The following is a 22,562-nucleotide window of genomic DNA, read 5'->3' as shown; positions in this document are numbered from 1 at the left end:
CGTAAGCTATCCAATTGAGGGCAAAGCAGCAAGCTTTTAAGGAGAGGTCCCTGTTGAACTCCTCTTCTCTTTTAGCCACAGTGATTTTCAAAAGTACAGAACACGCAACTAACACCTTACAGCAACATATTCTGGAAATCCGAATACATCAGTAACTTTGATTTGCACTCTCAAGCATAAACGTAGTCCCTTTATTTACTAACAAAAGTAACAAAGATATACCACCTTCAAAACCAGTGAACTCACTCGGGAAGATTGTAAACAATAAGACACTGTAACACACTATGAAAAAAGACATCTGGCTGCTGAAAAGCAGGCAGTGAGCTTTCAATGTAGCTTTCTCTTTCACGTAGCTTTGTCTATTTGCCATTGTTAGCAGTAAAAGCTCCCTTGCCCGCACATTAGTAGTACCCAAAAGCTGACCAAATGCATAAAATATTTATGGAAATGAAATCTGGAGATTTACCTGGAAGTATTTCTGAAAAACAAGCTCTAAAATACAGCCTAACTTAGCCAGGGACGACAAACGTCTCTAGCTATTTTTATCACATTCTGAACAAGAAAATGTTAAATAATACAAATAATGCTGGTACAAAGACTTTGCAAGGAAGTAGTGCTTGAAATATGTTAAAATGAAACTTTTGACTTTGAAAGCACGAAAAACACATCAGATCCAAGGAAACGGGTTTAAATCTATGACCAAGCTGATGTGCATTGCAGCTGCTGATGCAAATCCACTGGCTGCGCTCAAGTTCCCCTCTTTTCAACAAAGAAAATTTGTTGTAAGAGTACACATTTTCTTGGTAGCATAGTTTGTTTTTCTGATAGATCAAGTGAAAGATGAAATGGCAGTTTCTAAAATTTGTGAAATGTGTTTCTAAAGTACAAGGAATGGTTCCTTCGACCCGTCATAGGTCTTTACAAGTTTTTATATTCAGTCCTGTAGATAAAATAAGCATATGGAATCCCAGATCATACAAAAATGTACCCAAAATATCTCACAGTAAATTAGCTCTTTCTTTGAAAGAAAGTAAGGTCCAGAGTAAAGGATTCAAAACATCTCAGTGCTTATTTTGTTGGAGTTGTTCAAGTGTTTTTGAAGAAAATTGTGCATCCATTTCCAAATAACACATTTGCAAAGCCTTTAGGGGTTTTACCAACATTTGGAATGACAATAGCCTCACTCTACTTTTATCGCAGTGGTATCTAAACAGAATTGTACTTTTTCCCTTTCAGTAGGAAAGTAAAGAAAATATAATGAATATTGTTATTATAGTGCAAACCTATTCTGTAAGAGAAGCTGTGTGACTTTCATTGCATGAGATCTTCGTTTTGTATATAAATTGCACCTACCCAACTCTTATTAGAATCCAGAGTTCAAAATCCAAGAGGAAAATATCTGTACTTAACAATAAAACAATGTATTTTCCTCACGTCTTTTACACAGTAGCTCAGCTTAATAGGGTTTCAGCATTCTCCATGTGCAGTCTATTTAGAAGCTATTACATGAGATAAGTATTTACAGTGAGATCTTTAGAGAATTATTGTGTAAAGACACAGAACTGGTGTGCTGCTGGAACGGATATATTATCCAGTATGGGGCATGTGATCAGCAAATGATTAAAAAAAAAAAAAAGAAAAAATTACATGCACTGCATTCTTCCATTGAAAGAGGGAACGTGCTATTGTTTGCATAATAATACCATATGAAAAGGTTAATCACTGTCTGACATTTGCACTATTGAATGAAAACATACTTGTGCTGAGGCTGTGAATTTCCTTGGTTAGAAACTCTGTTTCCTGCTGGGATCTTCTCCAACACCAAGACATCTTGGTCATGTTCTTTGAGTCTTACTGTATTTGCTTCTACATCCTGCAAGACAAGTTACTTTTAATAAAGTAATTGCACCTGATTTGCCGACTAGTTACTCTGAAAAACTGCATGACCTTCAAACACAAAAGACTCTGGGTTTAGTTCTTTCCACCTGTATTTATCTATATTTATTCTACTTTTTTTTCACAGGCAGAATCAGGAGGGAAGCACTGGCATAGGGGGAAGGGGCAGAGAATTGTGGGAGGAACTACAGCAAGTACATGTGAAAAATCTATGGCTAAGAAAAAGGAAAAAAAGTTTGCGAAAGAATAGTGTCCTCCTCGACCTTTCCACATGTAATGTAATCTCATTTCTCCAGCACAGTACTCTGTCTGGACTGGTTTTATTTATACTGGGCACTTATACATTTGAATAAAGGACGATACAGGTTCTGACTTCCTATACTATGAACGATCGCCAACCAGCCTATATTTACAGGATAAGAGTTGGACTTTAGAACACATTTGTCCTACTGCGCATAATTGTCAAATTAGTCTGGAAATATCTTTCTAGATGTCTCTGACAAAGACATCTGTGTGTTTATCTGTAGCTTATTTATTTAAATTGCTGCTTAATTCTGCCTTGAATTTATTGAGTTTATGGTACCTGGCACTGACCTATCTGGGAGAATAGATTATCTTGTTTCATTCAATATATGGATGGAAGATCACCTAGAAATCCTGGAGAGCATAAGGAAAATCTGAGCACTTGGCAAATTCTCAGACCACAGAAATTCAGACCACAGAAATGTGAGAAACAAAAGACTTGGTCCCATTTTCATGGCAAGTTAGGAACAGCAAAAGAGAAAAGTTGATTAATATATTCTTGATTTTCTAGACTGTCACGCCTATTTTTCTTCAATCAGGGACACTTCAAACAAGGTTATTGATACCAATATATCCACAGAAATAAGACAAACTCTAGAAAAGTTTTCAAATTCTAACATCACGCTGTTGGGGTGGCTTTTCCCACTCTTACCCTAAGGATCCTGTTGAAGTCCTCCTTGTCTACTCTCAAGAAGTGGCAGTTGTCTTCACGCAGAACAATGGATGCTGCTCTGGGAGCATCATTCACAAGCGCTAACTTGCCAAAATCATCTCCTTCGTGTAGAGTACATACCACACCCTGCACAGAGCAAAACATTTACATGCAGAAACCCATCATTACTCTGGATTCTATTGAAAGTCCTTGTACAAACACCGGACTTCACAATCAAATACCAAAACAAATCTATTTGGCAGGAAATCAACACCCAAAATAATGACTAGGAAACAATGCTTGATAGCTGGTTATTACTATTACTAAAGAAAGGCAAGAACAGAAAAGAATTGGCTTGTTCTCTGAAACCACATTCATCTTGAAAGACTCTTCTAGCCCTGCTGAAGACAGAAAGTTATTGTTTGCTTTTATTTATAGAAGCCCAAATAAAATAATATCAAGTTTGCAGAAATAACATATAGCACCACATCTTCAGCTTGTGTAAATCAGCATTTACTCCATTTACTCCAATTTATAAAAACAAAGGATCAGGTCACCCATTGATGTAAAAAATGTAGCTAAATATGGTTATTTAGGAACTGACTCAGCTTCAGGGACTCTATGATAGATTTTGGTGAAATGCTTGGAACTCAGAATGAAGGATTCTCAGACACTGAATGAGAAATCAATAGGGAAGCAGGGATTTTTAAAGACTCCAGATTGCTGTGTACAATAATCCTAATTTTTGCCTTGAAAAATCTCTCTCACAAACAGGAAACTGAATAGAGATGCTTTTCAGTCTATAGCTTAACTAAAATGACAAGCCAGCATAAATTTGGGAGGGAGCTCATCCAACCTGAGAACCACTTGTCACCAAGCAGTACTTCTGCCTCATACGCCTGACACGTGTGAGAAAAGTTAGTTATACAAATGCAGGAGAATATGATATGGTGGTAAAGGGACAGGGCAAAAACTCCCATGAGACAGAAGTCTAGTAATTCACTGAATTTCAGCAAATGACTTTGTCCTGAAGATACTGATGTAACTCTGCTGATTTTTTTCCAAGAAGTGTGTAATATATCCCAAAATTATACAGCAATCAACTGGCAGTGTAATCAGTGAAACCATGATTATTTCTTAATAAAACTACATTCAATTTGTTTCCTTAGACAAAGCAATTTTGCTCTAAATTCAACTGTGTTCCCTAAAGTTTACTCTTACAATTTCAATAACAAGTATCATATAAAAAGGCTTCTGAAAATGAAAAAATACCTTGCCATAAATGACTACGTTTACTGATCCCTTTAGGATAATGTACCAAGAAGTACCTTCTTCTCCCTGATTAAACACTACGAGAGAAAAGATTTTATGGTGAGAATACAGTTATTCAAAATATAAATTGTCTGGATTCTGCACTCAATAAAATTCAAGGTAACTCTACTGCAGTCACATTAATGTCTACCTTAAAAAAGGGCATGCTATGACTTTAAAAGCAACTGCCTTCAGATTTTAGGAGAAAAACCTCACACACATATAGCAGTTATTTTATTACACTGATGTGAAAGTTACTTTTATTTTCCATGACAATTGCAACAACTACTTTATTGATATCCTACATTAGGGTAACAATTACTAATCAGCACATAGACTTGCATCCCACCAATAGCATCATGCTCTAATCAAGTTCTCTAGTAGTTGTAAATTTGATGTTCATTCACTAAAACTTCTCAGTATAAACAGATCTGAGTAATCTAAAATTTTAAATCCTTTATTTCGCGCAGCAATATTTTTTTAATACAATGATAATATTAAAATGCATTTTAAATAGAGATTGATCCAACTCCAAATTCTAGATAAAAACCTATATTGCCTAATTGTAGGCAATATACACAGCCAACCACGGACACAGAATTAATTTTGGTACTATCCCTGCAGCTGGCAACAGACTAAGTCAACACCTATTACCCTAGATTTTAAACACCGACTGCCAGGTCAAATTTGAAGAGTGCCTCCAAGTTTTGCTCTTATCAGTAAAACATTAAGAATTTAAATGTTCATGCCACAGATGAGAAAGAATATCTGGTAGGAAACCATTTACTTACAGACTGTTCCTGCTTTGGGATGTGACTCAAAAATGAGGACACCTGCTAATTCTCGCTTTACCTTAAAAAAAAAAAAAAAAAAAGAGGGAGAAATTATAGTTTTTACATGTATTTTATTTTTTTTTTGTGAGAGAAAGTCACATAATATACCATTTTCCTTCCCTCTGCATCATTCAGCACTCATTCAGAGTCACACAACCAGACAATGGTCTGCTTCACTTGATGTCATTTCCTACTGATTGGCTTCACAGATCATGAGCCTCTGCATCTCCTGGCACCAATGGCTCAGAGAAGGGGATTTTTAAGATGCAGATCTTCACGTCCTTCTTCATACAAATACATGAAAGGACCCTTAACAATTAACATTAACATGATGGAAAATTTCAAATGGTAGTAGCTAATCTATTACAGAAGATAGCTAGCAATTGTCAATTACTTGCGGGGCTCTGCTGTACTCCTTTCTTCCATAAGAAATCAGTATCCTTCCCCTTAATGATGTAAGTCTGATCACTTCCGTTGGGCCAAGCTATGAGGCACAGCCATCTGGACCTGCTGAGGCTCCTCTCCATGTGACAGCTTCCTGGGCAAAATGTCCAGCTCGCTACCTCTTCCAGGAACTGGAGAATTTAACACTGCCCTTGGTGTGAGCCTGCTCCTCACTGGGTTTCTGTTGTTCCAATGTGATTAGCTCTTATGACTGACTGGGCAGTTGCCTCTAGTGAGACATTGCTTACAATTGCTCTTTTTCACTCTAAACACTTTCACAAAACAGAAGCAGCACTGGCAACCTCATGTTAACCTGAGTTTTCCTATGTGCTTTGTGTCTCTCTTTATACAAACACAAGTCTCTAAGGACTTGCCAGTTTCCAAGCAGTGGGATTCTCATTTTCAGTGAATGTCACCTGGTGACAATCCATGTTTCAGAGGTACTACCTCTGATAAAAAGCTGGCTCGAACATATCTGTAGTAAAGTATTTTCACACCATTCTCCCAGCTGTTTAAATTGAAAACATTTTCAGCTTGGGGAGGAACTCTCAAATTCAGGACGCAATCCAGGTGAGAGTTTGGTGGCTGCATCTCCTAAGATAGGTGGACAAATCCAGGCTCGGATGTCCTAAAGGCACCCACCAAACCTTTGCTCAGGCATCAAACATAAACATACCACACTAGCCACCTCTCCCAGAACTCGTTCCTGACAGCCAATTCAAAGCAATCCCTCTTTGCAGCCTGGAGAAAAAAAGGGATAAATAGAGGTGTTTGGACAGGTTTTTCTAGTATACTGACCACTGAAGGCACCCACAGGCCTGTGATTTCTGTAAGAATTATCTCACCAAACTCTTTTATAACCTCTGCCAGAAGGTGATGACGCTTTCAAAAGGACTGGAAATAAAACCCCATTAGCATTGTTCTGCATAGTGTAGAGAGTCAGCTCTCTACACAGTTTCTATCTATGTATGTCCTCAGATGTGTCTAAGTTGTTACAGCCATTTGCCTCTGCAGTGAATGAATCCTCTCAATGAACCCAAGAATTTTATTTGGTTTTAACACTGTATTATATAATTGTTTATCATTCATATATTCACTTCACAGGCTTCTCTAGCAGGGATTAGTTCACCACCATGGGTCTTGAGTTTTATTCATTTTACTTCCTGCTGCTCGTGGCATATCTAGAAAACTTATTACTTTAGGAATTATGCCTTTCTTACAAAGAACAAACATTCCATTTGCTTTCAAGCTGATTGACCATTAATATTCTGGTTCATAGGAGCAATGATGTCTGTTGCTCCTCTGAATATTTCCTCTAAGCTAGTCATGGTTTCCATCCTCTGCTTTAGTTCAAGCTGCAAGTAATAGGCTGGGATTTTCAAATTCTTAGCAAAAACATGGAATCAACTGCATTTCTTCAAAATGCCAAGTATTTTGTGCAGTTTGTTTCATTTCCAATACTTCTTCTGTATGCTACTTGATGTGACCTAAAGTCTGAATTTCTTCTGAGCTGGAAATATTTTGTGTTTCAGATTTTTTTTTGTTCTGGGTTGTGTCTGTAGTTATCAAGAGTGTTCTCCACTCCCTCAGTACCTGTCTATTTTGGGGAGCTTCTTTTGTTTGATTTGAATGGGGTTATTTCTGGATCTTACAGAAGTCTTTCTTTAAATTTTATTTTTTTTCCTACATCCCAGAGATGCTTAAGGATTTTAGATGGCTCTTCTCTCTTAGTTCAGTTACCAACTCCGGATGCACATTCTTTTTGAAAAACATTGCTCAGGTGTTATATGTTTGCATGGAGAACTATCTTTCTGTAATGCAGCTTCATAATTAGCTGCATCTGTCCAAATTAGCTGAGAATTACTGAAAATATCAAGAGCTTCCATCAAACACTGATCTACTTTCTAACCTGCTTCCTTTTTCTGAAAGCACCACATCTTGTTGACACCAAGTAAAGTGATATTTACGTTGTTTCACTTGCCTACGAAGTGTGTCAATGATGGTGAGACTCTATGCAGTTGCATTGTTTCCTCCAGGTATTTCCTCCATGTCATTTATTCTCAGCTCTCTGCATTGGTTTTGCCCACTCAGAGAGAAGGTGTCTGGTGAGGTTTCCTGCACTCAATGACCAAATTTCAAGTACACCTTTCAGCACACCATGTAATTCCTTCTCCTATCTGGTTCAAGATAAGACTTCTTATAATTCAAATATCAGGTGTCTATTTTGTACAATTCAGTAGTGTGAGAAGCCCGGGTGTCAGATCAGATTGCATGAATTAATTTAAACTCAAATATGGACCCAGTCAGAGGCATCTGTGCCAAGTGAGTGAAGCAGGAACTGTGCAGAAACACATGAAGAGAATATATGATATTCAAAGGACAACCTACACCTGCATAGTATTTGGGTCATCCTTAGAGGTGGGAATAACCTCTTTGCATGGAAAGTGTAAATGGAAAGGATTGTAGACTCTCCAATTCTAATAAAGCACCAGAATTCAAATTCAGCCTCCCTGTGGGTGACAAGTTATATATTTAAAAATACTTACTGTGGTAGAAAGATGAGATAAGGCCTTAATGTGAAGAAGTTCTTCATATATAATTTCTAAGTCATCTACAGTTCTCTGGCCAGGACTATAGATAGAAGATAAAAAGGACAGCAAAATGCAATAAATGTCCAAAATAAATGCTTCAGGTAAGTATAAAACAACATCAAATGCTGTTGCACTGTCTACTGAAAGGTACATCCTCAGTATACAAGGACGGAACGATGGTTCTGGCTGGAGGACTAAAACACACAAAGAATGGAAGCTCTATGAAACTACCTGAATGACACTGAGCAGCAGCCATAATAACCACCTTAGAGGGACCCTGATCAAGCAGTTTTCCTGATGAAATCAAGTGTTCTATATGCAAAATGGTCAGATAAATCAGAAATGTTACATCAAGATCTGTTCCTTTCAGAAGGGCTCCTGAGTGTGGGACCTGCACTATTTTTCACATGCAGCACTAATTAGTTGTAGCAAACAGACAATAGTAATGGTTCATAAAGAAGTGCGTGAATTTCTGCTGAACAAATTGGAAGAGGCAGCAGTGCAACTTGGAGGACAGTAAACGACTCCTGTAGAGTTAATTCTGAGTGCTGTTAGTAAGCCACAAAGGTAAATAAGAACCAGTTAATAGTTCCAACTTCTCTCATTGAAAAATACAAGCTGCCATAAAAGACATACATTGATGAAGGAATAATCCTCCTATGGCAGCACAATGAGCAATGAGGCTGCCACTGTGACTGAAATCATTGCACTTCTGCAGTCTACATGCTGGAAAGATTTCTGATTGCTCAAAAAGGACACAAATGCTCTGAGGACTGCAGTGTCTCAGAGATGCTTTGGAGGATCTAATAAATAATACCTATGAGAAAGAGCTGTAGGAGCTTGTGAGTAACTTCTGAACTTTTTCCCCGCTCACAAGACTCTCTTCAGTTAAAGTATGTAATGGAACTTTATATTCTAAAAGGAAAAATTGTCCCATGATATGATTTCAGACAGAATATTGGAGTTACATACACACAGAGAAAGAATCCTTTAAAGCATTATCCAAAGTTACACTTAGAGCTAAGTGCTTTCAAACAATATGTTTTATAGCAGAATATAAGTAATTAAATCAATGAGCCAAGAACAGAAGAAAAGAGCAACCTAGTCATAAGAAGGAAGAGAGGATAAACTTAAGATGTCAGGAAATGGGATACAGGTAGTTCAAAGAAGGTAGAGAAGAAGTTTCAAAGGAGGTTTACAAGCTCACATGAAGAACAGGCTAGTGCACAGTTCCAAGCCAAATCCCACTCTGTACAACTTGTGGTGTCACAAGAATTAACAGCACAGTTCAGTCTTTGGACAACCCTAAAAGATACGTCACAATGAACCTTTCTGATAGAAGTTTTCCTCCTAAAATGTCAACATTACAGGAGATTCTAGAATCTAGAGGATCAGGAAAGTCATATAAAGAAATATAGTGCTCTTCAGGTGTTTCTGCCTGAACCTCTTGGTTCAATAGTCTGTCTAAATCAAGTCTGTGGTAGAAGTAGTAACCGCAATCATGTCACTCTGGAGTTACATGAAATCTTTTTTTGCAAAATAAGTTTGATGAGGACTTCTTTTGGATGGAAGAAGTAGTGAAGAAGTCATGGAAAATATATAAGCAAGCTGTATTTTTCATCTGTTATTCATGTATCATTACATGCATTTATTATTATTACCCCAATTAAAGACCACTTTAGACAAAAGAAGTCTTAGATTAAATTATTCTTTTTTCATATATTATGGAATAAACTGTTAAGGGAGAAACAGAAACTGGTTTGGTACTGCTATGCCCTCTAGTGCCACAAAATATTGCTTAGAATTTCTAAATGTAGCTTGAAATTATAAGGCTGCCACTCCTCATGATTTATGTGGGGCAGCAGCAGTTTAATTAAGCACATAATAAAGCTAAGTCGGTACTATCTACCTTTCACTGTCGGTTTAAGAAACAGAAGGTAAGGATTTTAACAAATAATACTTCCTATAGGAAGTAACAACTTTCATTTTACAACATGCTTGCAAAACCAGCATGAGAACCACCGTGTAACAAAATTAAAAAAAATCTACACCAAATTAAAATATAAAAGGATGATTTCTTACTACACCAGATCTCTATCGTGACTAAAGGGTACACTCTTCTTTCAGTATGTCCACTGGCCTCCTGTGTTAGCACATTGGAACGACTGACAATCTATAGTGGATATACCCAGTCTTTACCTCTGCTTCTGCAGACATCACGTGGAGAGATATTAGGCATCACTGCTTCTGTAAAACCTGTGTGGTGACCCACTGATGTTTTGAAGGATCCTGCTGTGTAAAGACCTAGTTTCTGCAGGGGACACATTCTAACAGCAATAGCTGGTTATAGGCAGGATAATAAACGGACTAGGTAGAGAATGAGGCTACACATTAATGGACAGGAGAACTCAGGTGATATTAAGTGATCAATAAAAACTGTTCACTGTTTGGAGAATTTATCAAGGTCAGAGACATTGAGCTTCTCTGTGACTAGGATGTTGACAATAACAGAGTACTTTGCCACTGGTGTACTGTGTACATACAAGCAATATCAGTAACTATTTAGCTAACCAGAAAATTCTTAGATAATAAGAACAAGGGAGAAGGTCAGAGACCCCATAACATTGTAATTATACATCAAATAAGCATATATTTCCAGAGTACAAATTTTGTCTTCAAGTACCATAAAGAATATATAGGAAACATGAATAATTTTGCTTACTACTTGTGTCTAAGTGTGAAAGTTATTGCCTGTTCACTTACTCTACCACAGTAGCTAATTACATAATCTTTGTATTTGCATCAGTAATCCTTGATTAACTCCATAAATAGCATCTACAACATATAATACCCCTAAATGTCAGTGAACGTCAGTTACATGGAAAGCTAATTCATATTTCCTGCCCCAGAAATAACACTTGACTTATTAAATGTTGCAGGCAGGAAACTCTACCAAGTATTACAGAACTTGATACAGTCTTCATGGAGAAATCCAGTATGGTTCTTACTACTAACAGCTGGGTGGAGTATTGAAATTAAAAATTTTAAGAACAAGAGAATAAACATGTCTTGCTTAATTTTTACAAGACTTTCAAGAAGTTATAGACTCTTAGCAATTTGTGTGCATAAATATATATATAGTGCTGTTTACCATGTTTAGATTTGTTCTCACTTTCCCTAGCATCCTGTTGAGCTCACTTTTGCAAGTGACACTAAAATTTGATCATTGATCACATGTGGAATCAAACACTCTTTGTATGGAGAAAAAAATTGCTGAGTGAAGTCACCGAGAATTTATAACAGATTGTTTCAGTCATACTCCTAACTTACTGTAGTCTAGAGTATTAAAAAAGAATATAATCCGTAACATCATCTGAGTTAAATACTGTTGTCTAATGAATATCATTTTCCCTTTAAAGACCTCTGTTATAATTGTGTTTAGCTTTGTATTACAGCAGCCTATTTAATTATGGTTTATCATCAAGTTAGCTATATTTGAACAGTATTAAAATAAAATAAAAGTAACTAGCAAAACGTTTTCAAGATGTATTTTTGTACTGAAGGATTGATTAGCTTGTAAGAGAGAGCTGTGTTAATTTTACAACTTTTTTTTCTAGGGACTTGCTCAAGGTCTGCACCTGTGCTCCAGACATTATAAGGAGCAGATTGCTGTCTTTGCTACTTCACAAAAAGCTATTTTCACATTCACAGTGTATGTTTCTGAAGGAAAAAAAAAAAAAACAGTAGCAACAAGAGCCTGCCAAAAATTTCCCTGAGCTCTATTCTGTTTTTTAAACTATAGAACATTCTTTCACAGTTTGACAGTTAAAATGCTGCAGTTAATGTAATAAACAGAGAATTTTTTAAGTTAGCTGTCAAAACAAGTGACATTTTTTTGCTAGAGATTTTCAGATTTTGAACAATAGAAAGTACCTTTCAAAGCAACAGCTTCATTATACAATCAAATTTTCAAAGTAATCTTCTCATCAAAGAATATTGTCTTATTTCTTTCATGGTAATTATCTGAGTTCTGCAGCCTCTCCAGAAATGGTGACTATTATAAAATGCAGCTGTGTTCATTTGAAAATTGTGGGTCCTGCTCAGGTCAGCTAGAGCCAGCGTCTCTGAAGCCCTGACAATTCTTGAACTTTTGGCAGCTGTTAACGGTGTCTAGTCAAAACTAGCAGGACTGAGAATTCATGGAGATTTTAACAGCTTTGATACAGCTCAGCCCAGGGTGGATTTTCAACTAACAAAATCATAACGTATGTAAACTGAACACTGGAACAGTAGTTAATATGGTGTCTGACAGTACAAGCTCGCTTTCATGAACAAAGGGCAGCAAAAATAAGCACTTTCAGGGACAGGCATAGGGAAAGATCTCAGATGGCTGTCAGTCTTGAGAAAACCTCTTTCCCCTCACTATACTGCAATAAAAATCTCCTATGAATATTCCTTCAGGTGATGCCACACAAGTGACAACACAGAGGGGAGAGCAGTACTTTCCACAGCATCACTCCAGCCTTTCAGCTCTCTGCAAGGAATGTGGATGATAGCGTTGATCCTGCCAGGGTAAACTTACGCTGGCTGCTCTGAAAGTCATGATAAAAAGCAAAGGTAGTAGGCAACCAAAAAATATGATAACTTAAGTGAGCAATTCTCCAAGAGCCAACCTGCTCAGTCAGCCTGAGGCAAAGCAGGTGCAGGCTCACAGCACATGTAGCACTGCTCATGGCTACCTAACGACTGGTATCTGCTCATGGGTGCAAGAAGCTCTCACTCTTCAACAGAGAATGCACAGGACATCTCTGTGAGGAGAAAACACCTCATTTCTCTGACACCATAAACGTTTATGGAAGCATCATGCTCCCAGTCCGGTTTGTCTACGTATTTTGTGTGATGGGGATTGAGTGCTCCTTTGCTTGCATTTGACTAGAGCTCTAATAAACAGAGGAAAGAGAATTTATACTTTTAAAACAATTGCTGCATGACAGTATCATCTGTTTTTATCAGCACAGATGTCTGATGGCACTTTTTGAAATACAATGCTTTTAGCAAGTTTTTGGAAAGGTGCTGTCTGAATGACCACACAATCTAAACAGAAAACACAGGGACAAGAATGGAGCAGGGAAAGGATACAGATGGAAACAGAACAGGAGCAAACATTTGTATTAAGTAGATTAAAAACATTTTTGATATAAAAAAATGTTGACATACTGTAAGCAGGGCCCAATTCTATCCCATAGCAAAGACAAACTCTCAATGGCCGCAAAGGAGCAGGATTCAGCTTTGTGCACTTACCTTTCTTGATCTAACCCTTATAAGTAAATCTTCAGTGAAAATTACCTTAAGTGATTAATTACCCTCAGTGTGCTTAATTAGCAGTAAAATACGTCTTCAGTGGCCCCTAAACACTACCTGCATAATGAAGAGGTTGCCTTCAATGGAGGGTTAAACAGAGTTTATACTTGTTGCTTTGAAATCACCATAAAGCTGCCTATAAAAAATGCCTTTAGCACCATTTTCAGCATGACCAGAATATACTGCTGAAAGGATGGTTATCCAACCGGTGAGTGAGAGGACACGATCTGACAGCTACGAAAAGGTTAGGCAGATATCCTCTGTGGCCTAGGTGCAGAGAGTGGTGGGGTTTTTTTTAATGTATTGATTTTATAACAATAAGAGTGGATAAATAAACCCAGAGCCACATTTCACACCTTGCTAGCAACCTACAACAGGCCAAGTCCAGCCTATTTTAATTCAATAAGATTCTGCCAAGAATGGATCTACCAAGAATGAATCTAATGACTGTAATTGAAAGATACTTGCTGTGCTGCCATCCAACTGCTCTACTCACTCACAATAACTGAAAGCAGCATAGTTAATTGAACGGCACGTCTACACAGAAAGTATTAATGGAGAAGGACTTCTCTTATCTGCAACTTACCTTCAAGGAGACTCAGAAACGAAATAAAGACTTACATCACAGCATCTTCCCCAAGGTAAGTATGATGGCCTTCAATGGCCTTAGACAGTTATTCTCAACACGCAGTTCAAGCATTAATAAGGACTGGAAATGATATAATACGAACGTAAAAACTTGCTGTACAAACTGGAACCGAAATGAAATAGCTGGCCAAAGGATGCCTCATAATAAATGTAGATTTCTTTTGTTTCCATGTCACAAGGAATGCCCATGTATAATAATAACTCATTAATCTGCTTACGGTTTTCTGAGAATCATCCTCATATGAGCATCTGGCCCGATCTGAGACAGAAGCAGCATAGTGTCCTGTATCTCCTCATCACACTCCTTTTTCTCTTCCTCAGTTGGCAGAGGAGCATCTTCACGCTCATCATCCAAAAATCGATAAAATAAGTATTTGTCTTGAAAGTGGTGTTCTTGATCCACTGAAAAAAAATATCATACAGCAATATAACATATTAAACACTAACCTTTCCTCATTAACATTAACCTTGTAGAAATCTGTATAGAGTCATATGTCATCGATATACTAGTTAAAATGGGAAAGAAAGCTACAAAGAAACTACCAGAATGTGAAACACCTTTATTTCTCACTTATGTCCAAATTACGTAGTTTGGAAGGTACACTTTAAAAATCATGCACTACAAATACCTTCCAAAAGACTTCTATGTATGCATGGGGTGTGGGTGTGTGCATACTTTTATGTGTGTGCATGCACGTGTGGTGATTTTCTTATTAGATCTGTTTTTGTTCATAAGAATGGTGTTTCAAACCATTTCATTTCAGCAAACAATTCACACTGGGGCAACGGTTGCATTATGAATTTCTAAGAGGTGTTCTGCAGCACGAACACTTTGCCCTACACGTTTCAGATAGGGGTAAGAGGTAACAAAAGCATCTAAACTCCTTCTGATTACCAAAATGTACATCATCAAGATATAATCCCAGGGGAAAGTTCATTGACCTCTACCCTGGTGAAAGAACTTAACAGAAAAACTACCAAGAGACTTCCAAGGAGAGGCTATCATATGGCGAAGGACAAACCCTTGGACTTCCAAGCAAATGAGTGATATGTTCAGTTGGATACCATGATGCAGCTTGCAACAGCTTGCCCCTGGGGGTTCAAGGGAATATTTGGAAGATATTAAAGCTAGGCTCCTTAGGGTATGGAAGAAGTGGAACTAATCTGTCTTCTTAGTGTGGAAATTTCTCCCTGGGATGTGGCGAGCACAACAGGATAAATGGAAGCATCCTGTCACAGAGCTGCCCTTCTGAACTTAACAAAACCATAAATGCAAAGCATCTAATATGAATATTGCTTTAGAATGCTACCGAGTAAATCATACCAAATGGAAACCGGAAGCCAATGTCAAATACAGCCAGAAAAGTAACAAAAAATCCCAGAGCTCTGCACTGAGATATTTGGAGTACTTAATTTGGGAACGTGGTTTTGGTTCCAAAACCACTGAAAATCATTCCAAAATTATGGATCTGAGCAAACACAAATGATCACATTCACTTCCAAATGCTACAAATCTTTGAAGAAAATTAGTTCTGTGTATGGTAATACATGTCTTAGGTTTGGCCTGAGTGTCACAGAGCTCTTGCAATATAATCATAAGCCAGTCTACACCTAACTATAATTAAATTTATCATTATAAGTTGTCCATTTACTTTTCAGTATTCTCATAAGTCAAAAAGGTCTATTCATAGCAATTCATTCATGTAATACTGTCTGTCTGTTGCACTTACAGTTACGAATGAACAAGTTGCTCTACAGCATTTCTTTTGGGCTCATGAGCCCTTTCTTTTTCATGAAGAAGGTCTACAGAGTCACTGATGTCACAAATTGCCCATATTTTCATCAAGACGTTGATTTTCTTTATCTTACCATGGTTAAGAACACCTTCTTCCACCAATACTTGCCACATGCCAACAGCCTGGGTTCGTGAATGGACACAAGGACTTTGCTGCATCATCCAGTCAACTAGTTCTGTCCCCACACAGCATTGCCTGAAGGACAAATAAATAGATGTAAATCAAAAGGGAGCCAGCCAAGAGAGATCACACACAGTGTCTGCCAAGAACAGTGATATCTTAAACTCTGTATAACCTTAGTCAAATTTCCCTACAGAAAACACTATGTAATCCTCTACATATATATGTTTGAGATACCAGCAAAGGTGTTCAGTTTTGAGAGGATTACCTCAGAAGAACAATAAATGTTTTGGGAAATGCAAAGTTTATAGGGGATCAAAATAAGCCTGTGCCACATGGTACAAAACCTGTTGCACCAGCATAACAACATCCAACCCAGATTTGAAAGGAAACCTTCTCTGTATACCACAGGATAGGAAAAGCCTCATGCATTTCAGCATCCAGCATGAAAACATTCATCTAACACTGTAAAAGCCCTGCCAATGAGAACAGCCTCCACAGAAGAGTGTTATGAGGATGTTCCTCCATTTGTGACCAGACTCTGGCCACACAGTATTTGGGGGCACTTGTTTGTAGGTCTACAGTGTTTCCGAGGTTCTTTTAGGATCGGCGCTGGTTACCTCGCAACTCTTAACTGACCCTGAGGCAAACAGCAAGCTTTGAATTCTAAAAACACCCAAAGAGAGAGAAAAAACTAAAAGCTTCATAAAAGTCTTTGTCATAACACTCCTTAGCTCAGCAGAACAGAAGCAAACATGCAATGTGATCAAAAACTAACAAATCTATAACTCATCACACACAGATCAGAGAGGATGTTGGCTAATCCTTCCAGATAGGCTCCTGTGGCTCCACACTCCTAGCGTCACTTTCAGAGACCAAGGAAATAGATAATACTGAAACTGCTGAAATTTATTTTAAATAATGTTTGTCCAATCAAAATCCCATTTTGTTGATAGAAATTTCCCTCACCTGGATCCAATCTACAGTTTGGTATTCCATATTTAAAAAAACCCAAGGATAGAACAGTAAGACTTTTTCCCAGTTGTGTATAAGATAAAATAGTGCAGTTATTTGGACTAGCATTGGTCTTCATTTATCATACATGCTCTCTTATTATGCTAGAACAATGAGCAATGTCCTGTTGTGATACATTCTCAGATAAACTCACAAGCTCCAAATACCTTGCATCACGTTAAATACATTTTGGACTGAAATATGGAAAACCAATGCACTTATCTAAAAAGCAGATCAGCAACATATTGATTTACTATTTAGAAAAAGCCAAACTCAGAGATTTTAAATCAATTTTTATTTAAATAAACTCTGAATAATGCCTTAGGTATTTGATTAAAACATTAGACGTTAAAACAAACTGATAGTTTCTTAAGCCAACTCCTTGAAGTCAGACTCCTCTTATCTGTTATCCCACTTCAGCAATACAGTGCTGCCACCAGCAGGAAGATAAGAAAGCCTGGCAACACATTGAAAAAAAATTATTTTAAGTACAACAGAAAATCTGAATAATGTTTCTCACCAGGTGAATTTTCAAAAGTCCACACTGAGCAACACTGCTGTAGCAATCACTACAGTAACATAACAAATCATTGACCTTTCCTATTATCTCTTACTGATATATGAAGAGAACAGAATCTACATTTTAACTTGATATTGCACAGAATATTCCAGCTAACTATGCTATTAACTTCAGAGAGTTTTTGTATGTGAATACTCTGTTCACAATCGTGGACTCAATTTCCAGTAAAATTACTTCAGAAAATATATACCAGGCCCATTAAAGACTGCATAACATTCAGACTCAAATAGCACCACAGAATAATTTCAGACCTTCTGAGACCTGCAAGTATGGTAAGGCATAAATCACAAATCAGAAGATGGCAGGCATAAAAATTTAGAGACCTCTATACAATCAGCTCACACACCTGTAAGTCTTCAGATGGTATTTACGATCTCTTATCATGTGAGGGGCTCGGGACAGAATTGTATTCCGCAAAATCTTTCCAGCTCTGAGGATCTTTTCTGAAGGAACCTTGGTGATCACGAAGGAAAAAAAAAGGACTAAGACATACAGATTTTAAACTTTCCACAATCTCTGAACTGCCTTCTGCAAAACAAAACATAAGTTCTCTTTTCCCTAAATTATAAGGCCTTGCACAGATGCTTACTTTTGCAGAGCAACGTAGAACATATTTGGGATTTTAAGTCTCACATACTTATCACATCTAACAGAAAGCATCAATTCAGCTGATAGGCATTACAGTGTTGGAAATAGGAGGTATTTCCATATGTCTGGCTGCCTGGCTCTACAGCACACCTATGTCCTATTACCTGTGTAATGGTTTTAGTAGGACGATGTGGGATGTGAGGTTCAATAAGAGGTGTCTGAAAAATAAAATGAAATGAAATACAATTTTAAATGTTGAGCAGTAAAATAAAAGGCTAAAATTAAAAACTGAACAAAGAAGCTGTAAAAACAAAGAATGATGTGCAAGTCCAAGCTCTGCATAGGGAACATGAGTAGAAAAAAAGATCTCTGAAGACATCCTAAAGACAAACTTGGCTCTTAATGCTCAGCACATGAACACAGTGACATGACATGTGAAGAATAATAAATAAATGCACGTTAAACTATCTAACTACTAATGAAGTGTGCAATGGCCAAATAACAGTAAAGATAAGATAATGTTAACAGAGGCACCTGTATATGGTAAACAACGCAAACGTTTAGAGGAGAGCAACAAGAACAATTAGAAAACATAGCATAAATTTTCAAAATTGTTCAGCTAAGGAAAAGATAAGTCTTAGCAGAAGTGTGATAAAAAAGCCGTCAGATTTAAAAGGCCTTTGAAGAGAAGAAGAAAGTCATCTAGTCTACCATGGAGAGATCAGGAAATAAAAAGTTTCAATTACTGAAAGAAAGGTTCAGGTCAGAGAAAGGTTCAGACATTGGTGAAGCTTTCCTAGCAGTGAGGACAGCGCATACTGGCACAGATTGCCAGGGACGCGTGGTTCCTCCATCTTCGGAGGCTTGGGAGGATATGTAAGATATCTGTCAGGAGTGACACCGCTACAGTGAATTGTGTATGTGGCTGAGGGATGGACTAGATTGTTTCCTGAAGTACCTTTTAGTTTCACGGTGTGGCACTGTGCAATTTATGAGGACAAGTTTACATGTCTAAAATTAGTTCAACCACAAGGTGGGGCTTAAAGAGAGGAGCAATAATATAACCTCCAGAGCAGCAAGCCTGGACTCGAGAAAGCAAAGCAATCACTCCTACTCAGGAACGACATTGTTTCCATCCAAAAGACATGCTCAGCAAAGAGTTACCCCCAAAGCTACACCCCTTCAAAGCTACTGCAGCGAACGCTGGCTGCACTAGTGATGAGATGAAATGCAACAAATGGAACCACAGGGCTTGAACTGAGTTTAGTATAGAAAGGTAAGTCATGCTTCAAAGGCAGAGAAATGTAACATCAATCAGTCAATACGAGAGACAGTGTTCCTGCAATAATTTCCCATCACAAAAAATGGATTCTGTAAGGGATCATACCTTAGGATAATAGTCACAACTTGGCTGAAGTCCAAGAAATGTAAGACTTTACAATCTTGGATCTCCCATTAAGGTATGCTTAGAAAGCACTTAGAAAAAAATAAGTAGCTCTCCCTATAAAACAGCAGAGAGTGAGCTGACTGTTTAATTACCTTCTTAACACATTCTAGTATCCTTGAAGAATTAAGGTGAATAAAGTACATACACATTGCACAGAGATGTATGACTGCAGTTACTTCGATGATCACACTTTTCAGGACTTCTGAATATGGGGAAAGTTATCAGGTGAAGAACACAAATATGCAAGACAATTAGAATAGTTTACCAACTACTCCTCATCCCCTGGCTATAGTAGTGACAAGTGTATCTGCTCTAAGCTTTCTATCAGCACGAGATAAGGAAAATAGCAGTACCATCTTGAGCTTTAGCTACTACATGCCCTTTTCCAACTAATGTGGACACTGACTGTTTACTATGATCTGCTGATCCCTCCTGTAGGGAAGAGGGTGCATATAGGCCAGGAGCTTAGAGATGGGAAAGCTTCCAGTGTTGGTAGGGGGAAACAGAAAATGTTCATAAGACACTGTCATAAAATCGTTTTCAGCATTAGGATTGACAAACTGTAAATTTATGGATTCACATTTGGTCCATTCAAATAAAACCTTCATGAAGCAAATCACAATCCTCCCTATTTAAATTGAGGTGAAGCAGAGAAAGTAACAATTTTAGCCTCCATTCCTTTGAAGATTCAAATATTTATGCATGAGAGCAATACCATAGATTTAAATAGCACTATTCACGTGTATAATTTTACGCACACATTTAATCTCTAGAGAAATAGCCCTTAGATTACAAACTACAGGGCAAGAGCTGCCTTTATTTCTGTGCTTACATCATTGAGCAAGCCATATGTAAACAAATAAATAATACAATGCAACAATAATAGAGACCTAACATGAGGTCTATATTTGTCAAGTTATTTGAATCAGCTAAATAAAATCCAAGAAGATCGCTTATAAAAATACATTTTTCTATTTCCCTTGTTAAATAGCTGTAAAGGGAGGTTTCTTGGGAGTCTTTACATCTGAATGAATGCTTTGGATCTACAGCAATTCGCATCTACAAAATCAACTGATGGAGGGTACCTAACTTACTACTCTCAAATGTTAATGTAGGAAATGCGTATTGCAAAGAACTAAGAAGAAATAAAACAAAAACCAATGAATCATGTTTTTCCCATGACCTCAGTGTAGCTCATCTCTGAACAGAGAACAAGTTTCTGTATTTACTGGAGTTAATCATGGCATGTGAGGTTACCAGGGTGATCAGATAAACCTGTGCACTGCTGTTGAACCCTTCATTTCCAACTGGGGTGCTGAGAGGAATTGCAAGTGTCATCCATTTTCCTACTGGCTAGCAGGGGATCCAGAAGAAACAAAAGACAAAAGCCACACAAGTCAAGAGGTGGTGGAAGTAGCAACAGCAGCATCACTAAGAGGTCTGTTTGTTTAACATCCTCAGTATTCATTGCTGTTAGTGATTTAAGGCTAAACCAAATCCCACTGAAATCACTGGAAAGTCCCTAACTGACTCAACGGGTGTTACATTTGATCCTCCTAAGTGCATTTCAGGAAGCAGAGCATCTTTAGCTCTCACTGGTTCCAAACGACTTCTGATGACTGCTATTTATGACTGACATACTTGAATATCCATGTATACATGTCTCAAAGAGCTACCAGTGCCCTACCTCATTCACATAGGAGGAAATTAAACATACAGACTGCTCCCACAATATTGGTGAAATCATAGCCAGTCAGTAAGATACAACTGGCAATTAGCAAAAGTCCCCACAGCCTTCCCACACACTCCCCTGTCGGTTCTTATTGTTCATCTGTAAATCCATATACTTACTTTCAAAAAGTTGCCTTTCTTTTTGTAATATGTCATCTATGTGAGCTACTTCAGACCAAAGGCATCCAACAATTAAGAGCTTTTCTAGAGATGATTCTTCTTCCAATACAAAACAGTATTTCCAGAACTACAGAATAACCATAAGCAGGAATAATGCTGAGCATACAGTATCGCAGCTGTGGGAGTGAATTTCCAGGTGGAAAGCAGACTAAAGTCAACTCCATTGGTTCTGTTTCCATCTTCAGAGAAAGACTGCACCAACCCCTGCTAGGATGCTATAGGTAAAACAATAAACTTACTGAATGCAGCTTGCTAGAAAACATTAGAGAAGCAGCTGGCCTGCTTCTCATCTTCTCATAAAAGGGTCCTTTGAAAAGCACTTCTGTCAAAATGTGAAGGGAAATGTAATGAGTGTTGTAGGAATTTCTGTCCTCTGTTAGCATATGCTCCATCTCTGCAGTAGCCCCATGTAGAACATGCTGATACACTGACCAACGCTTGTCATCAGAAAACAACATATGTCATGACCTCTAACCAGCCTCCCCAGGGTGCACAGTCCATAAGAAACCTTGGCACACTTATTCTTATTTCTGTACTTCAGCACTTATTTCTGCTCTTCATCTTTTTTTACCAAACAATGCAAGTATCAAAGGGACCTGTAGCCAGCCAAGACAGTCAAAGCATCTTCAAACCACTCATGCTCACAAAAGACAACTACATACTTTCTTAAGAAACGTCTGTAAACAGCAAAAGTGGGAAACAGGGCAAGGTATGGAAGGAGGAAAACTCAAACAGTCACAAGGATGTTTGCAAAATTAGGGAACTTACACAGAAACAGGAATTATACACATCTTAAAAATCTGAGCTTCATAAAACTACAGCACCGTAATTTAAATACCCACATATTCAATTAACTACAAACTAACTAAACCAAGCAAAATAGTAGACACTTTCAGGACCAGCGGTTAAGATAGCTCAGTTTCATCCTTTTTATCTGAATTAATTAGCTGCATGACCTTGCACAAATCACGCAATCACACCATGTTTCATTTTCCTCTTTTTGGAGAGAGGAATACTAATAATTTCTACCTTTGTAAAAGGCTTTGAATACTCTCAGCACATAGGCT

The 22,562-nt window shown here is 37.7% G+C and overlaps 1 protein-coding gene across 4 annotated transcripts in view; it reads right to left on the bottom strand.

Moving 5' to 3' along the window:
• RAPGEF4 (Rap guanine nucleotide exchange factor 4) overlaps nucleotides 1-22,562 on the bottom strand; it is a 153,253-nt gene that overhangs the window by 40,419 nt on the left and 90,272 nt on the right. For 3 of the 4 annotated variants that reach the window (XM_054070025.1, XM_054070028.1, XM_054070027.1), the window contains 9 exons: nucleotides 18,302-18,355; nucleotides 17,896-18,002; nucleotides 15,909-16,030; nucleotides 14,258-14,441; nucleotides 7,986-8,070; nucleotides 4,954-5,014; nucleotides 4,124-4,200; nucleotides 2,852-2,998; nucleotides 1,758-1,873 (listed from right to left, as the gene is read on the bottom strand). In XM_054070025.1, coding sequence (XP_053926000.1) covers nucleotides 1,758-1,873; nucleotides 2,852-2,998; nucleotides 4,124-4,200; nucleotides 4,954-5,014; nucleotides 7,986-8,070; nucleotides 14,258-14,441; nucleotides 15,909-16,030; nucleotides 17,896-18,002; nucleotides 18,302-18,355 — 953 coding nt within the window. The remainder of the gene's footprint in view (nucleotides 1-1,757; nucleotides 1,874-2,851; nucleotides 2,999-4,123; nucleotides 4,201-4,953; nucleotides 5,015-7,985; nucleotides 8,071-14,257; nucleotides 14,442-15,908; nucleotides 16,031-17,895; nucleotides 18,003-18,301; nucleotides 18,356-22,562) is intronic. The other variant, XM_054070026.1, reaches the window with a different exon arrangement.

The sequence above is a fragment of the Cuculus canorus genome, chromosome 6 (genome assembly GCF_017976375.1).
Source record: "Cuculus canorus isolate bCucCan1 chromosome 6, bCucCan1.pri, whole genome shotgun sequence".
In the NCBI taxonomy this organism is placed as follows: Eukaryota; Metazoa; Chordata; class Aves; order Cuculiformes; family Cuculidae; genus Cuculus; species Cuculus canorus.
This window is presented reverse-complemented; position numbering and strand designations above follow the sequence as displayed.